This window comes from Lissotriton helveticus, chromosome 3_2 (assembly GCF_964261635.1).
Source record: "Lissotriton helveticus chromosome 3_2, aLisHel1.1, whole genome shotgun sequence".
Lineage (NCBI taxonomy): Eukaryota > Metazoa > Chordata > Amphibia > Caudata > Salamandridae > Lissotriton > Lissotriton helveticus.
The window spans coordinates 45,506,857-45,533,904 of NC_136062.1; the positions used below are offsets into that span (position 1 = coordinate 45,506,857).

A 27,048-nucleotide genomic window follows, 5' to 3' on the forward strand; every position below is an offset into this window, starting at 1 on the left:
TGTGATCTTTCACAAGATATTCTTAGGGCATGTGTGGTAAAACAACAGCAAGCTCAAATCCCAACCGCTGCTCACCAATGTGAGAAGTTGGCCTGATGTGCAGTGCTCACTATTCTAGTGATCACTATATATCAGTCCAGACAACCCTTATTGATGATTGGTTGTAAGTCAACCTTATAGACCAGCTATCCTAGTAGCATGGATACGAGCAGTCTAAGGCTAAGACTCTAGAGGGCGTGTTAAGCCAGCTGTTTTACCATCACATTACCCCTTGAACACCCAGTGAAAGGACACCACACAAGTTGTTATGAAAATAAACAGTGTATTTATTTATAACAAGACTACCCTGGCTCTTTGAGACAGGGAGCTAAGCACACAACAAAACTCTTACGAAAATACTTTTAAGTTAGCACGTTACACAAATGCCCGAGGGGCACGAAAAACCATATACGCTAAAAGTGGAATGCGAATTACTAGCAGGTAAGTAACAGTTCTAATAGGCTTTGGAATCGCTAGGACTGGACTAGGGAATCGTTAGATTACTACTAGGAGGCCCAGGGGACTCGGGTGCAGAGTGTGCACTCTCACGCGGGATGCGGGACAAAGTCTATGGAAGCTAGAATTCACAAAGTTAGTGTTCACGGGCGAACCCGACCTGGTAGGGAGAAAACGACAGTGGATCCTGACCCTTGGATAGTGAGGCTATGCTGGGACACCGGAGTGCCGAAGTTACCTAGCCCAGGGGCTGCAGCTGCATAGGTCTGAAAAGACGTCGGGGATCTCGTTGCCGGACCAGGAGCCTGGAAGGAAGAAGTTGCTGGCAGGCGACCAGTGAAGGAAAGTTCGATGGATCCAAGCCTGGATCAAGGAAGACGAAAACCTGAAAGCAGAGGGGACCAAGTTGTTGAATCACTAGCCAGTGATTAAGGGGGCACCAGGATGGCACCGGGCGAAGTCACCGCAGTCAGGTGAGTGGGCGCTGCTGGGCTCTGCAGTCTCTCGGACCAGGAGGCGTTGTCGGCGACCAGGATGGAGGTGCGAGCTGTCCCACGAAGGATGAAGTCGTTGGCGTCGAAGTTACCCAGGATTGGGCAACAAGCCTTGGCTAATTCAAGCCCACGCGGTGGACTCAAAATGGCGTCTTGAGTGGACCAGGAGGGTCCGGGGTGCTCCTCTTCTGGAAGGGAGCAAGGGCCAGTCTGGAGCAACCAGACCAGCAGCAGAAATGTCGTCGGGCGTCGTCGGGAAGGCCACAAGCCAACGGGCTAGTAGCCAAACAACGCGGTGAGCAGCGGAAAGCAGAAGGGCCCCACGCAGATCGTGGAGATGCTGGGGGGCTGAACTTCGGAGCTGGAGCTGCTCAGAGTCGGGGCTTCTCGGACCCCAAAGCACTCACCAGTAGATTACTCGGCGGGCCTGCTGGAAAGAAGTCGTGCAGTCTTGCAGATGGCCGGTCCCTTGAGGTCTCGTCGCACCCACGGTTCTCAGCTGGGCTGTAGAGGTGGGTAGAGGTCAGAGGTGCCAGGGAAGCCGGTTCTCGTCGAGCTGGGCAGTCGGATTCCGGAGGAAGGACTTACAGCAGACCGCAGTGTTCTTAGATGGTGCCTGCGGATGCAGGGTGACTACTCCTTAGTCACAAGGGAGAAATCTTAGGAAGAAGTCTTGAGTTCCTTTCGCAGAAAGTAGTTTCAGGATTCAAAGATGATCTGATTTGGAAGGGGGCCAGTCTCTACCTTTATCCTGTAAAAAGGGGCTGGCACGCGACTAAGTCCTGCCCTATGGGTGGGACTAGGAGGGGGGTGGTTACACCCACTTCCTTGGCGGGCTTTTCCCCAGCACAGGGTCTGGAGTGACCCTGGAACTGGTTCCAGCCAGCCTATGCACAGTGAGCACCGGGGTGCCACGTGCAGTCACCTTCCTCTAAAGCCCTGCCTACCTACAATACACAAAACCCTGTCTGGGACGGTGCTGGCACCGCCCCTGGCAGGAAACCCTTTGTCCTTATCTCCTGCTCTGGGAGGACTCCCAGCAGCAGGAGGGCAGACTTGTGTCTCGGTGGCAGCATCCATTTTGTGGATGCTGAGGCTCTGTCTGACTTTTAACCGGGTTATAGGTTACAGGCATGTCGTGTCCCTCTAGAAGGGTGGAATGCTAACCCCGTCGCCAGAATTGGCGAGGGGTTAGTATTCCAATTCGTATGACACCTTACTCGACATGTTTTGATAAAGCGATACCAGAGTTGGCACATAACCGCGAGGATTATAATGCACTTAAGAGTATATGGTATGCGATATCATGGAAACGGCTAAGGGATGGATCCCGAAAGCCGCAGACAGGCTCAGCTCATGCTAGAGCACCGTCTCACACGATTCCAAGCACTCTGCCTTCAGGATTGTTAAGGCCTGCTATAGGAGTGACTGATAGGAGATCTGTGTGTCCATTTTAGGGTTAGATATAGGCATACTATATCTAAAGCAAAGGGTGAGTACACCACCTTGCCCCAGCTGTCGTGCAGCCAGTTGTGTCAGTTTTAGTTAGTCAATCCAGGGGTGGCACAATACATGCTTCAGCCCCTGGGAGACTTCTGGGTGCACCTCAGCCCTGGGTACAGGGACTTGGAGAGGGCCCAGTGCCAATTCAGTACCTAAGTACAATTTGGATAGAGAGAACAGCTAGGCTGTGGGTCTGATTAGCAGGCCCACAGCCAGGGAAAGTCGTAAACCAGTGCAGCAAAAAGCAAAAATCTGGGTGATCATAGGATTGCAGACCCTACTCTCCTACACACTGCGATACCTTAAATCATCAAGAAACCATCAAAGACAAAGGTCACTGAAATGGAGAAATAAAAAAGAACTTGAAGATGGTGACGACGCACAGAGGGTTCCACAGCGTATGTCTGGCATCACAGGAGAATGGGCATAGCACTAAATGGCCACAGACAACTTCGAGCATAAGAAAAAAAAGAGGACTAACAAAAGAATTTCGGACCCAACCACTAGATGGTGGAATAATGCACAGCATGTGAATCCAGAAAAATCTTCAAGTTGCAAAATAACTCCTGTAAGGTTGAGTAACGCTTCAACTGCTGTCAATCAACTTTGTCAGAGTCAAGTTTGTAAAAGCACAATAAAATCATACTCTTATTCCTTCATAACGTTTATGCCTAACTGTGCAAGTGCAAATGTATTATCTGTTGTTGATTCCTCTACCTTGAACATTTTTGCATACCAGGAAGATTTTCTGCCTCTTGCACACTTTCTTGTGAAAGTCTTAACTAATATTCAGCAGACACATGGCAACTTTGTTGAACAGATATTTTTATTGGTTTTTAAACTTTATAAAGCATTTAAAAAAGAATAAAAGGTACAATCTATGTTTCTCCACAATAGGCATTAGCCAACCAACTTCTTATGTGTACTTAGCTTCCTTATCATTTTCGTGTTACGTTGTGTCAGCAGGTGGTAGCAGCTGTTCTTTTTCTCTAACAAACAGATGGATTGTCATCAGCTGCATGTGAAATAGCGCTTAGACAGACAGCTATTTTCCTTCTGAGATATAGGTATTAGGCAAAGCAAAGGTGCTAGGGTAGATGGGGAAAAGGGGCCCCTGTCAAACATCTCCAAGTCCATTGAAAGCCCAGTCACTGCCAATTTACTTTTCACTGCTAATTTCTTGCTGATCAGAATATTCAGATTTTGGTCAGAGTAAGACTATGTTGAGGCTAATAGCGCTTGATCTCTTCTGAACTCTTACATTTCATTTGATTACTACTGGCAAATAAGGATGTTCAGTGTTGCAAAAGGTTCTACTTTGCAACTTAGCATTTTCAGTTCTTTTTCATTCTTTGCATTCCTGCCAATCCAAGACTTTTCTAGAAAATCAAGGATAGCCCTTGACTCTCGGTCAATGTAGTGACCTGAGCTTGACATCGTCCAGTTGGTTGGCTACTTCTTCAGGTGAAGCACATGCACTATTACCCTGAAGGAAACATCTGTCAGTAAAGAGTCTTACATTCATCTGTACGATCGCTCAACTTTAACCTGGTTCTGCAATAACAAGCTGTGACTCACTCGGGCTTTGTTTGGCGAAACTGAACGTCCAAGCAGTTGCCTAAAATTCCTCCACCAGAGCGCAGTGGAAACTAGTTAAGATTCTGTCAGTGGGACTGAGTAAGAGCATTAGTCTGTTTGCTTGCTAGTCTGTTTGCTTGCTTGCTTGGTTGATGAAGTGATGATATCCTAGAGACATTTGTAGGAATAGTGTGCATGTTAACTGCTTCAAAGCATAAAAAGCGGCCATAGGGACTTGATAGAACTGGAAAGGGCTATTCTCCTCCACTGCCTGCAAGGTAATCAAATTGTATCTGATGAGACTGAAACTAAAATTTCCTCCGGTTAGATGACGTGCAGTGTCCAAGAATCTCAAGCTCTTTGAGTCCATGCTTCCTTTAGTACGAATTTCCTCCCCTAGAAGCCTTCCTTCCATGTGAAAATACCTTTAGGCAGATGCATAAGTAGGCTTCAGGTCATATGCCCGAGGTCATTGCCTTCTAATGGACATAGTTTGGAGAACTTGTCACACTTTTGTTTGAAAAAAGGCAGATTTTACTTTAACCTTTTACTTGCAATGGGCAGGACTGCCTGAGATGCAAGCTTTAACAAGTGTTTGCAAAATCTGTACACCTAGGTTTAATATGCTGAAGAATGTCGCTTTAGCACATTAGCGCGAGGCTTACAGGAGGGAGCCAGCAGATCGGACAGAAAGGTCCTTAGTTGCAAAGTAGATCCTCATGCAGTTCAGTGCCAGACCGCCAGTGAGGCGGAAGAATGCATCGTAACAGTCAGTAGCAGTAGGTGAGAGATGAATTCTCGACTGGGCTGAGCCAAGACGTGATTGATTGAGTCTGGAGCCAATAGATTAAGGTGGCTGGCTGAAGAAAGACCATGTTTGAAAAGGGTGTATCCAAATCCCACTCAATATGTGCAGTTAGTAGTCAATCTGTTTGACAACTGTGCTGTCAACACACAGACTTTACCAGGTTGGAAAAGATGCTGTGTTAGAGTGATACATTTTTATATGGTTCTGAGCTTCTCAGCTGTAGGCTTCTCCCACCGTATTTGGATAATTTTTTTTTACAAAAATAGTGGTGAATGTTTATACATGGAACTACGCAGTATTAGCAAGCAGTTGCATCATACAGCACTAAGGTTTAAATAACCTCACTCCTGACAATCGACCCTTGAATCTACATCTATAGTTGTTCTTGGTGTTGCATTTCATTTTATTTTTTGTATTTGTTTGTGCCTTCATTACGCATCTGTAAAATGTTTCTTTTTTATTAACTTTGTAAAACTTAAAATATTTTCTTTTTCAGAGGCCATCAACCATGGCAACATGAGACAAGTTGGAACAAACTTCATCCGGTAGCCATATCCCAAGGTGTAAGTTATGTGCTATTGTTGCATTTAAAGATCTCATCTATTCTATGCAAATCAAGGAGCTATACATTATTGTAAATGCCTTTCCCCCTCTTTCAATAGGGCTATGTTGATGAGCACAGCGGAGCGCTTGAACCACACACAAATCTTAATGAACCTGGTCATCATTTTGGACACCATCTGGATATTGAAAAGCATACCAATGGCTGGAGTGACCACCAAAGTGAAGATGAAGAGGGCTCAGTTTATGATATTAATTATAGCTACCCCAGAAGGCGTTCCAAAGATGACCCTGAAGAAAATGCATATGATGCCGTACATGACTTCAAGGCAGAAGATACCTATCAACAAAGTGCAATATTTCATATCCCTGAAGACTTTCAACCCTACACAAATGGCCTTCGAGATGAGTTTATAAAGCCACAGGATGAATTGTCAACTTTTCCTGATATTCGGAGGGAAAATCTTCAGGTATTTCATTGTGATTTTAATTTTATCTGTTCTTACACTTTATCAAAAATTGCATTTGTTCACAAAAATAAATAGTTTTTCTTGACTATAGTCTTCATTATTAATAAAAGATTACTGTACCAGGCATGTCTTTCTTGGATTATCTTTAACAGTGATACCCTTTTAAATAGCGGTGCTGAAGGGATAGAATTTGCACTTTTGTTGTATGACTGGGGAGCACTTAGGGGGCTATATCTAATGGACACAACAATCTTTCTTGGGTTAAAGACCACACTTTTACATCTCCAATAGTTAGCAGGGTTCTCCCATTACTATTGCATACAGACCTGGAAAAACTTTCCCAGCATCCATTGTCTGCATAATACCACCAAGTATGGAGTCTTGCCTCTCGCCAGGTGCAGTTTTTCAGACTGGTCTGTTACGACATGTTGTATGTGCTCCAATGAACTATTCCAATGTGTGCCTATTGAGTGCTTGCTTTGGTTCTCTAAATGATTGCCTGTAATTATCTCCTTTCCAATGTATTAACTCCTGGTCTCCAGGTGTATTTTGAGTGATTAGACCAGCAGTAGTCCTATTTGGAAGGGTGCTCTCATTGGAGCTTTGTTGTTACTATAATGTGGGGCTCGGTTCTGATTCATTTAAATTCCTTCTTCCCACAAGGTGTATCCTAGGTAACTGAAGGAGAAAGGGACCATGCACATTGTTAAATACCTGCAGTTTATCATTTAGTTTTGAGCTTATCTTTCTGCGTCAGTAACGTGCATCAGACTTGTACCCAGTCAGTGTGCATGACAGCATCTGTTTTCTGAATATGCAAATCTTCTCTGCTGGTAGACTAGGGTATATCCATTTCTTTGTATGTGCATTGATCTCTCTGATGTCCTGGGTGTTACACATTATTGTAACCTCCAGAGAGGGTTTGATGTGTAGTGTGATGCATAATTCTTGGTGTGGCAAATTGCTTGTCGGAAGACATTTAGATAGGAACAGGACCAGCGGATTTGCATCGTGTCACCTCCTGGGCTGGCTGTAGTGCAAGCAACAAGAATTAGGGGCGAATTTCGCTCTGTTTCATTTAAATGAGGGCCAATAGCATTCATGGAGAGTTTTGGAAAAAACGTAATTTTAAAATTGCCTCTCATATTCCTTTATTATGGGTATCTGACAGGGACATCTAGACGCAGATTCCTTATCTAAGAATCCTCCCCATTCCCCAGACTGGATCAGGACATTTTTTCAGCAGTACCTCTGGGCGTTGGGAGAGGGCGCCAAGCAACTGTAGCATTGTTGTCTCCTGAGTGTGATGTCAATGGAGTCCATCTACACCCTCCCCCGATGCCAGTTCCAAATTCTTTGCACTAACTACGCAGATCCGCACTGTAGTTCCTCTGGACTTTTTTCAGCATACTTGATGTTTTTCGTCAACGGAGCACTGTGCCTTCTTCGACACAAAGAGAATGTCGCATGTCACAGTCTACTCGTCATCCTTGATCACCTATGTACCCTGCAGACTGAACGCGCACCCACTCTAGGACCTGTTTCTGCTGGCGCCATTCTCCTTCGACATCTGGAGGTAAGTCTCGGAGTAGGCGGCTGCGCCTCCCGCCTTTGTCGCCTACCGCTGGTCCCTACTCTTCTGTTGAAGTATTGGGACATGATTCCGCATCTGTTTTCGGGTCAGCACCTTTCTCTGGAGGTCTTGCCCACGGAGGTGCATGAGGTCATGCCTGTGTCCCCGCTAGTGGGTTCTCCCTCGGCTCAGGTTGGCTTCCTGTTTCTGATACTATAGCAACACCGGTGCTCAGCCCATTGAGGCTACGACCTTCGGCTCCCGCTTCTGATCTGCGGACTGCCAGAGCCGATGGCGGTGTCGTTGATACTGATCGACACTCCTTCCGATGTTGAGGCGTCACCTCAACATCAACTCTCCATCTGCTCTCTGCATCCCTTCCTCCGGTTTATTCTTCTGAGGACCATGGTTGAGGAGGTACTATGGAATATGCGTGGGGGGTCCTCATCCCATTTCGGACACAGTTCCACTCCCTATGCAGTCTAGCTAGTAACTTCAGTTGGGTGACGCCAGTAGCTTGAAATCTTCTTCAGCTTCAGGTCTTCTCCTGGTTTGGCTACGGAGGCGAATCGAGTTTCAGTTGTACTGGATTTACAAACTCTTCTGTAGAATTGTCAAGCATTCTACATCTTGACCAGTCTACCGGGGAGCCTGTCCTTCCTTATAGTGAAGGTCTATTTGATAAACCTGTTGGGTGTTTGAGCTAAACCTGAAACAGGATTCCTGAGGAACATTTTATTTCTCGCAGGCATCGCTCTGCCCTGGAGAATCCGTCCTGTCTCTTTAGGCATCCATCTAATCAGATCTTTGTAGTACAGGCTGCTTTAGCCCCCCAAAATATTGATTTCATCCCTCTTGTCCCTCGACAAAGAGAGGCCAGGAAAATTGACGCTTGTGGTAGGCGTATTTCCTCTTCTACTAGCTTTGTCTGGCTATCTCTCTGCACGTCTTGTGCCCTCGCCCACTTCTCTCACACCTTGTGGGACTCAGTTGAGCGCTTCTTCCCCTCCCTTCTGGAGGAAGCCCGGGAAACTCTTGTTCCATAGGTATGAGATGGGCAGCAAGCTGCCAAACTTAGCATCCACTTTGGTATGGATACGACTTATTCTGTTGGTTGAGCTATGGCCTCTTCCGTTGCTCTAAATCTGCGTGCATCATTGCGTATTTCCAGATTTTTGGATGCTGTACAAAGTACTTTGATTGACCTGCCCTTTGATGGTACCTCAGTTTTTGGCACGCATGCAGTGGTTCAGAGATAATCATGGTAGTGCTGAATCTTAACTCTGTCATTGTGCTAGGTTTGTCTGAGTACTTCTCTCCTTTCCAGGGTTACACCCAGTGTGATGGTCCTGCTTGCTGCAGTGATTTTCTTCTAATTTAAGCTGTCGGTGGCAGTAGTTCCCTACCACTTTCTTTGCAGCCTCGTGAGAGCCTGTTAAAGTTTCTTTTGGCCGCTTGATTTATTTCTACCCGAGTTATAGGTCTGGTATCCTGTTATGTTGTGCGGATGCACTATAGCCTTGATCCCTGTTTTTCGGGGACCTTATTTTGTGTGCCTATGGCATTTTGTGAACTACCTATACACTTAGTATCCCTTATAGGTACTTGGACATCATCTTTCTCGTCTCCATATGGGCGATAATGGTACCACAGGGCAGGCAGACTCTTGACCTGGGTAAAATTTTCTTGTGTAAGCACTTTTTGTACTTTTTCATGCCTCTAATACTGTTAATCTTCAAGCAGTTTGTTGTTCTTTGTATCTGTTTTAACCCCTTCGGTGTTCTTACCTACCTAATTTGGTTACAACCACTGCTGTTGCTTCCTGTGAGGAGGTTTTATAGATATTCGTTATTGCACCCATACGGTAGCTGTTGTGTCTGCTGTTCTTCTCAGTTCTCTTCCCCTAGGATGTCAGTCCCTTTGGTTGTTTGGATCCATGTCTTGGTATCCTTTCACAGCAGACTAGGTCTCCCTTTCTTTCCTGTATCTTCCCTCTTCCTCGTAAGTGGAGATACTGATCTCTCCCTTACAGCTCTGTATGCCACTCCCGCATTTCGTGGCATCATTTTTCTGTGTAGTGGACCCTTCTCTCTTTTTTCCCTCCTTCCTGTGGGAGAGAATCCGTTTACCCCCTTTTATGGTGGGGGTATTTCATTACTTCTTGTTTGAGCACATCCTATCTTCAGTCCAACTACGTATTTCTGCTGCTTCTGCACTGCCTCCAATGTTGGGGGCATTTTTCCCCTTCCTGTAGTTTGTTCCCCTCATACTTCCAGGTTTTGTGTGGAGCTTTGTGTAGAGGTTTATTACCTGTTTCTCAAGTTTCCATGGAACATTGGTCAGGTTTCTTACCTGTTTCTCAAGCCTCCATGGTTTGAACAATATGTGATTGTCAACATCGACTATGTGTGCACCCTTCCTCAGTCAGTGGTGTTGGCTTTTGGACGGTTGCCCCTGTTTTCCTGTGGTAGCCACTACTCTTATGTGGCTTTGTGTTGCTGTTTTCAGACTTGTCTGTCTCTTCCTCAGTTACTGTCGTAACTTCTTCTTTATGATGGTAAGGTTTATTATCGCTGTCCTTACTTTTTGTTATATCCGTTCTTGGAGTATCCTTGGTTCCTCCAATTCTTGTCCTCCTTCTCAATCCCGGAGGACGTGGGTTACTTTTGGTGGAGCTGATATACTCTTGCTTACCCTGTATGACTTTTGTGTCTATGGGAATTTCTATGTTTTTTTATATACATATGTATGCTTATATACATTAATCTTGGGTCTATACATGCAGATTCATATACAACCAATCTTTTGACTGGCTCTCTTGTAAACGTCTTTTACTTCAAGCGTATATGTGTATGTGTATGTGGTTTGTACATATGGTCGTCTGGCCTTCTATATGGTGTACATCACTGCATTTCACATAGCAATGGTTACAGGGGATATAATTTACTAGTCGCCCTGCTGATATAAATTCTCTCTGAGATTAATCTATTGCTGTTCCTTGTTTCTGGGTGACCTCGGTACAGCAGCTGCACCATTTATATTTAATCTGACCCTAAACCTATCCTTTGCATTACTCAGAATAGGTAGCCCCACTCCACTCTTGCAAAGGCCTTTTTGTGACAAGGGAGTAGGCAGCAATGGCATTGACTTTATTGTATTCACAATTTCTTGTTCTGTAATGTCCTTGTTGACTTCTTCCCAGAATTCTGCAGGTAGTCGAAGTAGAAGTAATTGTGCCATAAATTCTGTCTCCCACCACTGTAGGCCCCATTGCTTCTGCGGTGTGCAGGTTTGTGTAGAAGGATGGCAATTATTTTGTAATTGCAAGTGGGTTGATGAGTTAGGTACTTTTAAAATCAAATATTGCTGGGATAGCTGATTTCGCTCTTCTGTTTCATTTCCATTGCCAGCATTCTCTCCACGTTTTCCCTGCTTGTAGTGCTTCCCCTTGATTCTTTGTAGACCCTTTTCTGACATAGATGAGAATGTGTTCAGTTGATATTTTTTTCCTGTGTTGGTTCCTAGAGTTTTTCATCGGTTATCATCATGATACCTCTGGAGCAGAGTGTTTTCAAATGTTTCGTTTTACGGATTTGTTTCTGACGGGACACTCTTTAATCTTTATACCTCATATGTATGTTTTCCCTGCTGCCTATCGAGTTTGGGGCAAGGCAACAGATTGTTTATTTAACTCCAAGTATTTCTGTAAATGATAGCTTATTTTTTTCTTTACTTCATGTTGTCGAAATTGTAGTGTGTTCATTCTCCATGTTTTGATTTTAAAGATAAGGTGCAGATTGATTAATAATTTAAATTAGGTTACGGTCTGATATGCCTTTTACCATCATCCTACATCCATATGTGTTGAGTATAGCGTTGTTTACTATATACTAGTTTATTCTAGTTTCCACCCCGTTGGGCATGACAAGAATGTGTATTCGCTACCTTTTGGCTGATGCAGGTGCGGAGGGTCTCTCAACCCATGGTCCGACATTAAGCCATCAAACAGGCTCCAATCGTTATTGTTGCCAATATCCCAGCAACCTGTATCTATAAATATCTTTATCTATACCACTATTATAAAGAGAGAACACACACCTTTGAGCCAGGTAAACTCTGGAACCACAGCGCCAATCCATACACCCGATGCATTGTAGAAATTGTCAGGGTGTGCAGATGGACATAGGCTATAATTTTTTTTAAAAAAACGTAAATTTAAAAATATAACTTAAAAAAAAAAGTAGTGCCCTGAAAGTAGCGCCGGCCGCGACGCTGCGCTGGCCTCGATGTAGCGCTGGCTGCGACGTGCGTGATGACAAGGAGGAGCGGCGGACATGGAGCGGCGGTGAAGTGAGGAGCGCGGGGAGAAGCGGCGGCTCAGGTGCGTCATGAAGAGGAGGAGCGGCGGACATGGAGCGGCGGTGAAGTGAGGAGCGCGGGAAGGAGCGGCGGCTCAGGTAAGGTAAAGGCACATTGGAGTCGGGGCGGGAGGGGGTCGGAGCGGGTGCGCACAGAGGGACGGGCGGGAGCCCTTAGTGCACATTAGTGCAAATGCTGCCCCCAGCCCCTTTCTGCCCTGGGCAACGCTGGGGCGGGCTGCTAGTACTTATATAAAAGTCAAAATTATTTAACATTAGTTCCTTTGTGGTGCTATTTTATTTTCCTACCACCATTATTTTCTTTAGGAATGTGTTGCTTTACCAGTGGTTAGTTAGCCATGTGTGGTGCTTGAGGTACTGGAGTACAATTACATCTGTGATGACACATTTAATGCTGCCTTAACTTTAGAAGTGTAGTTTCTGACCAGCAATGCTCTCATTCTTTTGTATTAGCATGTACCTTCCTGAAACCATCTCATTTAGCACCAGTTATCCAGTATTGGGGTATCTTTCCTAGATTCACATGCCTGAATCAGTCCCCGTACCCGAGGCGGGAGTCCCACGGTAAATAAAAAAGCAGTGCAAAAAGCACAATATAGTAGTAGGCCCTAGAAAAAGGCTTGAGGCCTAGGTTGTAGGAGCCTATCTACCTCATTATGCTAAAAGGACCAAAGTCTTTGCAGCAACCAATCAGCTTACAGCACCCTCTAGAACCCTCTCTGCAGAGCCAGTTCTCCTCAGATTTTCACCTCGCGTCGTGTGGAAGGGAGTCTCCCGGAGTCTTGACTCAGTTTTTCTTCAAAGCTTCAGGATGTCTGACAAGAAGGCCTTGTTTAGACCTTGTAGAACCTGCGAAAAGAAAAGGGTCCATGTGGATGACCAACATAAGGACTGTATTTATTGTCTCTACCCTAAACATGAGGCAAAAAATTGTAAGATCTGCAGCACCTTCCCTTCTAAAACCTTAAGGGATAGGGAGGCCAGAGTCCTTTTGTGGCTGAAATCCTCTTCTACGGATGACGATGACAAGGCCTCTACATCCAGCAAAAGGGTAAGGTCTAAAGAGGATGATTCAAGTGAGGGGAGAAAGCATGCTAAAACCTCCCACTCCACTTCAGGCTCTTCACAGAGATCTCCACATTCTGTCTCTGGAGCCTCAGCCAACAAAGATTCTTCAAAGAAAACCGTGAGTAAGAGTTCTGCTGTCTCCTCACCAGTGACTACTATCTCTACTTCGACCTCTTCTTCTTCTATGGCTATGATCACCACTACAGCTATTACTTCTCCTATTGTTTCTACGAGAATATGTATTGTGACTAAAAAGGCTCTCGTAGACGACCCGTCGACGACGACTTCATCGTCAACGAAGCTTTCCTCGACTAAGAAGATCCCGTTGACGAAGTCATCGACGCCACCGTCAACGACGGTCTCGTCGACTAAGAAGTGTATCCCGTCGACGACATAGACGACTAGTCCGTCGACAGTTGCCCCGTCGACGGCAAGCCCGTCGACAATGACCCCGTCGACGTCGGGCCCGTCGACGTTGAGTCCGTCGACGACGGTCCCGTCAACGGCAATGCCATCGACGACGATTGTACTGTAATGCACCGTTTGGCTCACTTTTGTAATGCACCGTTTGCTTGCTTACTTTGTACGCTTTTGTAACCTGCACACGTCACTTTTTCCTCCTGTAATGCACCGTTTGGCTCACTTTTGTAATGCACCGTTTGCTTCCTCTTGTATTTTGTTGGCTCACTATTGTCATTTTTGCTTGATTTAATGTAACATTTGCTTACTTTGTACGCTTTTGTAACCTGCACAGGTCACTTTTTCCTCCTGTAATGCACCGTTTGGCTCACTTTTGTAATGCACCGTTTGCTTCCTCTTGTATTTTGTTGGCTCACGATTGTCATTTTTGCTTCATTTAATGTAACGTTTGCTTTTGTATTTTTCCGCCACTCACCACTCCTAAATAAATAAATAAATAACCTACCTGATCCGCCGCTCACCGCTCCTCCCCGCCTGTCCGCCGCTCCTCATCGCCTGTCCGCCGCTCCTCACCGCCTGTCCGCCGCTCCTCACCGCCTGTCCGCCGCTCCTCACCGCCTGTCCGCCGCTCCTCACCGCTCCTTCGCGCTCCTGTACGCCGCTCCTCCCCGCGCTCCTAACGTCAGCATGCACGTCGCGGCCGGCGCTTCTTCCAAGGGACTACTTTTTTTTTTTTTGGCTACATTTTTGAAATTACGTATATTTATTAAGTTTATATAGCCTATGTCCATCTGCACACCCTGACGATTACAACAATGTATCGGGTGTGTGGATTGGCGCTGTGGTTCCCGAGTTTACCCGCCTCAAAGGTTCAAAGTTCTTCCTTTATAATAGTAGTATATATATATATATATCCAACACTTGGCTCTCTCTCCCCTCGATAGGCGCTTGCTTTGCCTGGTCGCGTTACCCCTGCGGATGAGCCAGCCGCTCATAAATTACAACAGTTTCCCCGGTGCCGGGGAGGGTGGGGTCGCTGAACAAATCGGAGCAAACAATCGCTTTTCAAATTCTTTTGCTTTTATTCATAATCCATGGGGGGTTCAAAGAAACAAAAACAACCGACGCGTTTCGGCAGCGTCCGCTGCCTTGGTCACGGTCAGTTTTGTGTTTTCAACTCTCACTTTTGTTACATCTCAGAATTATCCAGAACACGCCCCCTTGTGGGTTTAACCAATTTCATATAGGAATTCTGGGACTTGTAGTTTCCCTAACCGATCCTTCAATCCATATTTACAATATTTCTGTACATTTCATGGTATGATGAATTGCTTTTCACCCTGGTTAATTCAAAACGGTTACAGTTATTGTCACACAGAATTATGGTTATTACTAGTTCATGCATTTGGAATGAAATTTGAACAAATAATGAAGCCCTCTAGTGGGCATCTAGTGGTGCGAGTTGGAATACATAATTCTGCCCTTCAGTGGGCTGAGATTGATAAGTTTTTTGGTCTGATGTTTGTGTGAGTTGTGGTTACAGGGTGAGAAAAGGTGCGTGGGTAAAAATTATAATGTGTGGGAAAACAATTGGGTTAAAATCAGATGCGATCTGCAGGATGCTTAGATAGATTCAGTCAATATTTACAAATGCGTGTACAGTTCCTCTGATTGATTCAGACCAAAGGGTGTCATTGTTCTGAAGTTCAAAATGTGCCTTGACTCCTTCTGTCTCAGTATTCTTTCGTCGTGGCCACCCCTCGCTGATAAGTTCATAGTTTCTATGCCCCAGAAGCGCAGTTTTTTCCAGTCCCCTTGATGATCTGACTCCATATGTTTCGCCACTGCGTTGCTCCTGTCCTTGTGTACTGTGGCTCGGACATGCTCCAATATGCGTTTTTTCAATTCGCAAATAGTGCTCCCTATATACCTTTGCTTGCATGGACACTCAATCATGTATATAGTATATTTGCTGTTACATGTTATACATTCCCTTATTCGCCATATCTTGTTGTTGTACATAGTTATTTCTGTTGTCGGTTTGGCGATTTCACAAACTTTACAATTGTAACATTTTATAAATCCTTTAGTTTTTAGCCAGTTTGTTTTCTTAGTTGTTGGTTGAAAGTGGCTGTGCACAAGTTGGTCCTGTAGATTTTTTGCCCTCCGGTATGTCACTGTAGGATGTTTTCCCATTCTTTTGCCTATCACTGGATCCAACTGTAGGATTTTCCAATTTCTTTTTAGGATTTGATTTAGTTGTTTTGTTTCCTTACTGTAATTGGTGACTAGTCTGATTGGTTCCTCCTCTGTTGTAGTTTTGGTTTCTTTCATTTTCAAGCACTCTGACCTAGGTGTTTGGTTAGCTCTGTCCCAGCCTTTTTTGGTGCATGGTTTGTTGTAATGTCTGTTGTGAAAACGTTTCATGGCATTTTGGCTCTGTTTCTGCCATTCTTCCTCCTCACTCCTCACAACTACATTCCGGTGCGTTGACGCGGGCCTATCGGCGCCGTACGCCTATGCCTCATGGACAGAACTCCACCAAGAGATGCCCGGTATGTCGAGCAAAGTTCCCTCATAGCGACCATCACGAGGCCTGCAACCACTGTCTATCGCCGGAACACGACAAGTCTATGGGTGCATTACAATCCACACAGACTAGAAGTTCTTTTCGCCGCATCTACTATAGCGGAGGCTCTAAGCAAACCGGCGCAGATACGTCATCTTTTAAATCAAATACACAGACCTCTTTTAACAAGAGCTACTTCAGAGGAGGATACAGGGGAAATAACAACAAGGGAAGAGGTAGAGGTAATAACAACAACCGCTCCTCTTCCACTCCCAAACAGTGACTTCCCTCTGCCTCCCCCACAGCATTCCACCCCTGTGGGGGGCAGATTATCACAGTTCCTACCTGTCTGGAATTCCATCACAACAGACAGGTGGGTAAGACAAATTATCACACATGGCTACTGCCTAGAACTCACAGCCACCCCCCCCCCCAAACATACCACCCAGGCAACGTCCAATGTCCACAGACCATATTACTCTACTTCAACAAGAAGTTCTAGCACTTCTACAAAAGGATGCTATACAAGTAGTTCCTTTAGAGGAACAAGGAACAGGAGTTTACTCCTTGTACTTCCTAATTCCCAAAAAGGACGGGACACTAAGGCCAATTCTCGACCTCAGACCCCTCAACCATTACATACAATCAGATAATTTCCACATGATCACTCTGCAGCAAGTACTCCCACTACTACAACAAGGCGATTTTCTTTCAACACTAGACCTAAAGGACGCCTACTTTCACATTCCTATACATCCTGCTCACAGGAAGTATCTAAGGTTTGTCATACAAGGACAGCACTATCAATTCAAAGTCCTTCCATTCGGGGTCACAACAGCACTACGAGTGTTCACAAAGTGCTTAGCAGTAGTAGCGGCACATCTCAGAAGACAACAGATACATGTCTTCCCTTATCTAGACGATTGGCTCATAAAAGCAAAATCATACAGTCAATGTGTCCATCACACAAAGCAAACACTTCAGACATTGCACAACTTAGGGTTTACCATAAACTACACCAAGTCGCACCTAGAGCCTTTGCACGTTCATCAGTATCTAGGAGCTACCATAGACACATCTACAGCTCTAGCGTATCCCAGTCCAGCCAGGATACAGAGCATTCAGACCTTAGTCTCCATTTTTCAACACCAGCAGTCTCTCCAAGCCAAGGTGTTCATGCGACTAATAGGAATGATGGCGTCTTGCATCTTTATAGTGCCACATGCAAGACTGCAAATGCGACCATTACAGGAATGTCTAGCACAACAATGGAATCAGGCTCAAGGTCAGCTCACAGACCTGGTGTTGGTGGACAGCCTTACATATCGCTCTCTGCAATGGTGGAACACCAAAAATTTGACAAAGGGACGGCCGTTCCTAGAGCCTGTTCCATAGAGAGTGCTCACGACAGACGCATCCCTCATAGGATGGGGAGCCCATCTCCTACACTATACCACACAAGGCCAATGGAACAACCAACAAAAACCGTTACATATCAACCATCTAGTGCTGCTAGCAATTTTCCTAGCACTCAAAACATTTCAAGTACAAGTACATAACAAAGCTGTCTTGATCCGAACGGACAATATGACAGCCATGTACTACATACAAAAACAGGGGGGGACACACTCTCTGCAACTGTCCCAGCTTGCACAGAACATTTGGAGATGGGTCATTCCTCAAAACATACATCTGACAGTAGAGCACCTTCCAGGAATTCACAATCAGATAGCAGATCTGTTGAGTCGACAGTCACAACAGATTCACGAATGAGAGATACATCCACAAGTTCTTCAGCCATTCTTCCAAATGTGGGGGCATCCACAGATAGATCTGTTTGCCACCCACGAGAACACAAAATGCCCAACCTTCGCTGCCAGGTTTCCACACCCAAGGTCAGAGGGGAATGCAATATGGATGAACTGATCAGGCAGATTTGCGTACGCTTTTCCGCCACTCCCACTCATTCCACTAGTAGTGCGCAAACTCAGACAACAGTCTCTCAAACTGATACTAGTCGCGCCCACATGGGCACGCCAGCCGTGGTTCACCACACTGCTGGATCTCTCACTAGTTCCACATCTAAAATTGAAGCTCACACCCTCCCTGTTAACACCGAACCATGGAGAAATAAGACACCCAGAACCAAGCCAACTGAATTTGGCAATCTGGCTCCTCAAGTCTTAGAGCTCGGTTACTTAAACCTACCACCAGACTGTATGAATATAATTAAAGAGGCTAGAAAACCCACTACCAGAGCATACTATGCCGCTAAGTGGAGAAGATTTGCTATATATTGCAGCAATAATCACATTGATCCACTGGATGTTTCCATTCAAAATATCATTTTCTACCTTCTATACCTACAAAGGTCCAATTTAGCTTAATCTTCCATACGCCTGCATCTGGCAGCAATAGCATCTTATTTACAGAATAGACAACATCTATCTCTATTCAGAGTACCTGCTATCAAAGCTTTTATGGAAGGATTAAAACGCATAATCCCACCTAGGTTACCACCTGCTCCAGTATGGAACCTAAACGAGGTCCTTACAAGACTTATGGGACTCCCTTTCGAGCCTTTACATAAGTGTGAATTACAGTTCCTAACATGGAAAACTGCTTTCCTTGTGGCCATCACCTCTCTCAGAAGAGTTAGCGAAATACAAGCATTCACAATACAAGAACCATTTTTCAGATACACACTAACAAAGTGGTTCTTAGGCCTAATCCAAAATTCCTGCCAAAGTTTATTACTCCTTTTCACCTAAACCATTCAGTAGAGCTACCTGTGTTTTTTCAAAACCCGGACTCTGTTGCAGAAAGGGCTTTACACACCTTAGATGTTAGAAGAGCCCTGTTATACTACACAGATAGGACTAAAACCTTCAGAAAAACAAAACAATTATTTGTATCTTTCTCTCCTCCACACAAAGGCAACCCCATCTCTAAAGGGGGAATTGCCAGGTGGATTGTAAAGTGTAAACAAATATGCTATCAAAAGGCTAAACGTACACTAGCAGTTCCTCCTAGAGCACACTCTACTCGCAAACTAGGAGCCTCTATGGCTTTCTTAGGAAATATAACACTAGAGGACATATGCAAGGCAGCCACATGGTCTACACCACACACCTTCATTAAACACTATTGTGTTGATGTGCAAGCCAAGCAGCAAGCTGCAGTAGGCCAAGCTGTCCTTAGAACACTGTTTCAGAATACTGCAATGGATACAAGCGACCACCGCTAGGGGAGACACTTCTGCACAATCGATGCACAGTATACGATCTGCAGCTCATATGCCGAACGGAATATGCTACTTACCAGTATGCATCTGTTCTTGGCATGTAGAGCTGCAGAGTCGTAAACGCCCTCCCGCCTCACCGGGGCTTGTATTCGTTCCAGTTATCATCTTAATTAGATGCACACGCATGGACATCCTTTCTTTATCTTTACTTCTACTAACTCCAGGGAGGAGTCACCTATCTCGTGACTACAAAGACTTCTTCCAAGAAGACAACAACCTGCAGTCATCCGAGCCCAACACCAGGTGGCGACCTAATGCACAATACGACTCTGCAGCTGTACATGCCAAGAACAGATGCATACTGGATATATATATAACAAAGGACAAGAGTGATGTGGAATCAACAAGCACTCGGCTGTAATTATATCGTACTCAACGAATTTCCACACGTCTTGCAATAGGGACTACAATTCCCAACATGCCTAGCACCAGTCTTAAGGCACGGCGGAATTAAGGCAGGCTGGGAGTCGTTGCCACCTGATGAAAACGGAAGTTAGAAACGCGTAGTGGCATGTCATAGACTCATGGCTGTCTGCAGAGAATAAAGACATTAATTGAATCACTTCTGGGTGTTCGGCGTACTCTCCTTGTGAATATATGACTCCAGGGGTGTGGTCATTCCTCTGAAAGCCGAACCAGCAGTGTGCGCGCCTCAATGACCGTTTGAGAGTAACTAAATTGTGTACAGGCAGCGCCCGGAGCTTTTCCACACTTGTGAAGCAGGCGGGGAGATACTAATCTCCTGCGGAACGCACTAAGCGCTTTGAAGACAAAGGAAACCGGAGGGCTCCAACTTCAATTCCGCAGTACGAAGCTCAAAGTGAAGGACTACCTCATCTGTTGTGAAGAAGGTGAGGAACATGTCCGCTGAGAAAAAGACACCGATGCGGCCCGAGGAACAAAAACAAAGCAGGGCGCAGAAGTATTCTAACATGAACATCACGAAGCCGAAACAAAGGACAAGAGTGATGTGGAATCAACAAGCACTCAGCTGTAATTATATCGTACTCAACGAATTTCCACACGTCTTGCAATAGGGACTACAATTCCCAACATGCCTAGCACCAGTCTTAAGGCACGGCGGAATGAAGGCAGGCTGGGAGTCGTTGCCACCTGATGAAAACGGAAGTTAGAAACGCGTAGTGGCATGTCATAGACTCATGGCTGTCTGCAGAGAATAAAGACATTAATTGAATCACTTCTGGGTGTTCGGCGTACTCTCCTTGTGAATATATATATATATATATATATATATATATATATATATATATATATATATATATATATATATATCTATATCTATATCTATATCTATATCTATATATATATATATATATATATCTATCTTCCCAAGCCGGAAAGAATGAGCCGCACACCTCGCGGTGACAAACGTTCTTTTATTTCTCAAAAGCCGTCCCAAATTCTGATACATTTCGGCCTTTTTCAAAGAAAGACAGACTTTTCAGCATGATTGCAGTCTGTTCACAGGAACCAGAAATGTTTGCCGTTATTCGAGCTTCGGTAATTTAACCCTTCAGTGGGTGTGATTTACTGGATACGGCATTGTGGAACCTGTAGTCAGCTTCATTTTAATTACCCTCCAGTGGGTGGTGTCAATTCCGCGATCCCCAGCTTTCCATTTTAAAGTTAGTTGGGGGCTTTACCTGAGGCTGGTCCCAGGCGGCTGCCGCTACCCTCTGATTTTCACCTGCTTCTCTGTGGTCCTTTTGCGGGTAGGAATGGCGCCTTTGTAAGCTGTGCGTTGCTCTGTGGCTGAACCAAGCCAGAAAAGTATATATATATATATATATATATATATATATATATATATATATATATATATATATATATATATATATATATATATATATATATATATATATATATATATATATATATATATATATATATATATATATATATATATATATATATATATATATATATATATATATATATATATATATATATATATATATATATATATATATATATATATATATATATATATATATATATATATATATATATATATACTTACTGACTTACTTACTGACTTACTTACTGACTGACTGACTGACTTACTTACTTACTTACTTACTTACTTACTTACTTACTTACTTACTTACTTACTTACTTACTTACTTACTTACCCAGTAGGTAGTTATAGTTAGGATTGATTTCCATAGGGAAATCGCAACATTCTATTGGGAATAACTTTGGCGTTGGTTGAGCAATCTGCCTGAATTGTTCCTCAACTTTGCCTCGCGGCTCTCCGCTCCTTCCCTGAAAGTTTGGGGGGGATTCGTCAAGCGGGGGCCGAGATAAAAGGGGGGTCCCAAAACGTATTTTCCCCATGTTAATTTCCATAGGGCGGTCGGTCTCACTTTTAGCTCGAACGGCTGAATGGATTTTCACCAAACCTGGCAAAATTGTAGGGACTGGTAGCCCGATGTGCCTTTGCTATGTCTCAAGATATGTGATCCAGAGGATTTTGAGTAATTTAGGTTCAAAAAAATGTATATATCTATAGCCGCGCCCCGGGGAGCGCTCCGGGCGCGCTACGCGACTTGCGCACGGAAAGCTGATTGGCTCTCGGGTGTCTGTAAACATTCCAAACAGAGCGGCCGCCATCTTGTGTCTCGGTAGGATCGAGACGCAAGAGGTGGCAAAAAACAAAGGGTGAAATGACCAAAAGGGCGCAGGGGTTTACAAAGTGACGCATCTACCTAGATGCGTCACGTTGTAAATATGACTCAATAATGTGCATTTTTAACAGCACTGGTGCGTCACAAAAAGTGACGCAACGGTGGCGTAAAAGTGACGCATGGAGTCTTCTACTCATGCGTCATATTAAATATATGACGTATTATGTCGCAAGTACTTTTAGATACGTCAGTATTTCAGACGTATCTGTAAGCGCAAAAGTGATGCATTGCTGGAGTCTGTCACAAAAATGATGCAACTCCAGGAATGCATCCTTTCACATGGGGCCAGGCCCCATGTGAAAGTCACCACCTATTTTATTTTGAATAAGCCACACCTTCTGAGGTCTCAAAGCATTCTGTTAAATCCACAAAAACCATGGTGGGTGAATAACTAACAGCACTACAAAGAACAGAATGCTTTGAGACCTGAGAAGGCGTGGCTTATTAAAAATAAAATAGGTGGTGACTGTTTACCGTGTTTGCACTTTGTTGCTGGTGAACAAGGGCGCAAGCCTCAAACGCGTACAGCTGAACATTTCCTTGCACGAAGCGCTGTCCCTCTCACTGTATTCTCCTAGAGGAAGGGTTAACTCACCAGTGTGGCTCTCTCCTAATGGTGCGAACTGTTTTTGTGGATTTAATACGGCCTGCCCGGTCGTGGAGAAGGCCCGCTGCGAAAAGGCAGATCTGAAGCCACGACATCGTGAAACTTTCACTGGTGGGCTGCCTCTTTGAGACATTGTTACCAGCAGCGAAAAGGTAGCAGACTTTGTTGCAAATCCACTGGGGTTTTATTTTCTTTTTAATGCAGGGTGAATAACTAACAGCACTACAAAGAACAGAATGCTTTGAGACCTGAGAAGGCGTGGCTTATTAAAAATAAAATAGGTGGTGACTGTTTACCGTGTTTTCACTCTGTTGCTGGTGAACAAGGGCGCAAGCCTGAAACGCGTACAGCTGAACATTTCCTTGCAGATAGCGCTGTTCCTCTCACTGCATTCTCCTAGAGGAAGGGTTAACTCGCCAGTGTGGCTCTCTCCTAATGGTGCGAACTGTGTGTGTGTGTATATATATATATATATATATATATATATATATATATATATATATATATATATATATATATATATATATATATATATATTAGAGCTCTGAAAGCATATATAAACTTTTAAGTGGTTACTTATATATTTTATTAGCACATTTTTGCGGTTTGCACAGGTTTCTTCTATTTATTTATTAATTTTATATATCTTTGCTAGTTACAGGCTGTTTTTGATACTTAAGTAGTGAGCAATGTCATTGATGGCTTATTTTTATCAATATACTAAGCAAGTTTTTACTTAGTCTTATTGTATTTCACAATAATCTTCCAGGTGCAATGACAAAAAGGTAGACTATATATATACACAGTCAGTCAGTGTTGTAAAAGATCTATCGCTATTTTAGCCACAATTTTACTGACCCGTACCTTTTTATAATAGGCACTATTTGAGTGTTGTTATATGTCACTGCATACAAACAGGTTTTAATATTAATACTGTTCATGCCTTAAATTTATGGAGAGTTGCTAGACATCAAATCACTTTTCTATGTCTATGATGACACTATCAAAACGTAACTGCATTGTCACTTTAAATATCTGAGTTGTACTCCAAAACGCGTCATGTGATCAAGGGCCAAGGAGGCCCGAAACGCGTCATGGCTGAGGTGTGGGGTTTCATGCACGAATAAAATCGCACCTTTGAAAATTTGGGTCCGCTGTCATATTTCTGGATTTCATTTCCGAATCGACGCCTCAACTTCTATATATATATATATATATATATATATATATATATATATATATTAAAGCTGTGTATGTCAATTCTTTTTTCTTTTTATCAACCTAATGCAACAGTTAAATAAAGGTAGACTAGCAATTTCGACTGAGTATCACTGTATTGTTTTCATGATGACTTTTGTCACATGGTCTTTAAGGCCCCTTTGGTTACAGGACCTTCTGTGAATGTTAAAGTTTGATGGCTATTCACTCTTGCACTTGCTGGGAACATGTGCATTAGAGCAAAGAGTCTACTCATCAAGTAAGATCATGTTGGGTTTTCTGCAGTCCCCAAACCTTTTAGATTAGCGTTGGAAGCTGCAGCTTTTATGTATGCTGCTTTCTGCAGCCATACATAAACCTGTTCACATTTGTACACCACACATTTGTACCTGTTGCACCCTTCCTCTTTTATGTGCTGTATCGTCTTCCCACAGTCAAGCTCAGATCTCCAAAAACATGATTACTTGGTGTTGTTTGCTAATCCCAAACTCCCATTAGCATCAACGTAGTCCAATATTGATGGGAGTACCCAATACATTGTAGTTTCCTGAATAATAAGGCACCTGAAATTTTGAGCTTTACTATATTGTGATAGAAACTGCCCTCGTGACCACCGCTCCAAATGCATAAGCCAAAGTGATCTTTCCTCAAAGCAGTAGTTGTGTTCTAGTATAATATATTTTGTGGAGAAACTTGATCTGCTTTCATGGGGTATACTAGGTTTTTCTCCCATTCTGAGACTTCTAGAGGGCCTGCACCTTTATTCCGTTTAGCATGTAGTCCGGAAAACACATCTAGAAAGCACATCTGGAGAGTTATTTGGTGGTTTATAAATCAATAAAACTCTTTCATTGTTCAGTAGCAAATGAAAGACCATTGTTTCTCGGAGCACACCTCTAATAAAATATACTTTTGACCTCTCCATATTGAATACAGCACAAAATATTCAATGGTCCTCAGTCTCCTGAGACACAGATTTTGGTTAGACCAACTGTGTCCCATACTTGGAATCCTTCTAGACAAATTGGCTCACTCATGTTCTTACAAACTCAAAATGGGAACTCTTTGAATCTCACTTTATACTCTCTCACCTTTGTATTAACCACCATGCAAGAGTGAACAGTCGTATGTGCTCAGGCAGTGGATCTGGTGTCTTCATTCTGTAAATTGCTTGTGGATAACCACTGATATCCCAGTTATAGCTATACGTGAAGGAGACTGTTTCTGGAATGGAAACATGCTGTCATTGAGAACCAACAATTAAGAAGGCAGATAATAATTACACATGCATGGCAGTGCAATACCTCCATCATATACTCCACTACTGAATGTCATATGGGATTGAGTAATTACTCTGTTGGGGAGGGTGTGACTACCATTTCTAATGGTATTATTGTAACACTGGACATTCAAAAGACATGTCAGCCATCTTTGAGTAGTGTAATGGAAATAAGTTGTCTGCACCAGAAGGAGATTAAGGATGCAACCACTTGCCATTGCACATTTTGCCAACGTACCTATCATTCTAGTGATTTATTGGAAAAATAACAGTTAACCTGAAATGTATGCACTTTCTGTCTGTTTCTGATGACAGAAAGACTGAATTGCTAACCTACTGCACATATTGCAGCACTACTCAACAATGGGGAGTGGAAACTCTTAAAATTACAATTGCATGTGTTTGTTGAGCATTAGTGTTCCAAAGGTTGTTGAATTTCAAACTGTAGAGTGTGATGTTAAATAATATGACCACGCTTCTTTTCATCTAAGAATATTAAACCCTTGAACAATTGCTTTTGTCTAGTGTCTGGGACACCTGTTTTGTATCTTCATGCCATATTTCATTCCCACTCTTTACCTTCCTGATAATTCACAGCATCTTACTGTGCCTGGCTATGCAAAGCACCATCCTGTAGAGTCCTTTCAAGTGCAATACAATCCCTATCAAGGAGCTATGCATCATAGGGCACAGGAAACCAGAGTAGATGAAAGTATTGAAGAGATGCAGAAAGAGTTCCTGAACTCTGGTGAGTAAGTGTTTAATTATTGTACTGTTTAACATTACCAAATATGTCTTGACTGCACCTTTCATAAATTACTATATTGTATGTAGTGTTGTGTGTTTGAAGTGTGGTTGTGTGTAACCCTCCTGTAGTTTGAAATCATTGAGAGCAATTTTGATGTTTTAGGGTATACTATATTTGCACGAAAACGGATGCCACATCTTTTTGCTTATGCTTTTTGTAATAAATTGTGTTGTTGGTTGACTGGGGTGATCTGTGATCAAGCTGCAACCACAATCCCTGTCATGGTAAGTCACAAGCAAACCACAATTTAATCTGTGCTCACCCCCTTAGTAGCTTGGCACAGAGCAGTCAGTCTTAACTCCGAGGCAACGAATAAAGTATTTATGCAACACTTCAAACAGTAACACAGTGAAAACACTGCACAAAAGGGACCCATAGCTGTATTCTAAAAAAAGAGTACTTTTTAATATTTAAATAAAACAAGACAAAAACAACAAAAAGCCTTGAATTAAAACTGGTGATATTGGATGTTAAAGTTATTATTGAAAATAGCACCAACAAGCACAAGGCAGCAACTGTGGATATCTGGTCGCGCCAGACCGGGACAAAGTCACAAGTTCAGGCCGACCATGATGGAGCGTGGGCTGGCTACAGGGACCCAGTTAGGCCCACTGAACAAAGTACCTTCAATCATGTTTGCAGAGCATTGCGGGAATCTGTGTCGAAGATGTGGTGTGCAGCCGAAACGACGCGTTGGTTTCGAGATGCGGCGAGGCTACATTGCAAGGTCCTGCTGTGTCCACTATGAGTAGGGTTGGGGATGCGGTATGCAATTCGGGTAATGTGTCGATTCTGAAGAGATGCTATGGGAGGTCATTGTTGGGGCAGCTGTTGATGAGAGATTTAAGGGTTTGCACTTAGGATGTGTCGTGCAGCGGCGGTTCCATAGGCAATGTGGGTTTTGGCAGCGATGCAAGTCTTTGCAATGAGTTCAGTCCCCGCAGCAGCGGAGATGCGTTGGTTCGACTCAGGGTTGTGCTGCGCAGCAGAGAAGACACATTGGTTGTCCTGGATCCACAGAGGGTGGTAAAGCACCAAAAGCCCACTTCCCAAGTGTCCAAGCCTGGGGTGGCACCCAATGGCAGGGTAGACTCACAGATGGCAAAGTCCAGGTGCAGATGCAAGGTTGTTTGAAGCCTATTTTGTACCTGAGGCTGCTGATCCGAAAGCCAGCCAACTAGTCCTTCAGGTCACTCTTGGTTTTAC

General features: G+C 43.8%; 1 protein-coding gene across 3 annotated transcripts in view; it reads left to right on the forward strand.

Annotated features, from left to right (window-relative positions):
- CEP152 (centrosomal protein 152) overlaps positions 1-27,048 on the forward strand; it is a 1,079,595-nt gene that overhangs the window by 108,335 nt on the left and 944,212 nt on the right. For all 3 annotated transcript variants that reach the window (XM_078684802.1, XM_078684801.1, XM_078684803.1), the window contains 3 exons: positions 5,375-5,441; positions 5,541-5,909; positions 25,632-25,782. In XM_078684802.1, the coding sequence (XP_078540928.1) occupies positions 5,375-5,441; positions 5,541-5,909; positions 25,632-25,782 (587 nt within the window). The remainder of the gene's footprint in view (positions 1-5,374; positions 5,442-5,540; positions 5,910-25,631; positions 25,783-27,048) is intronic.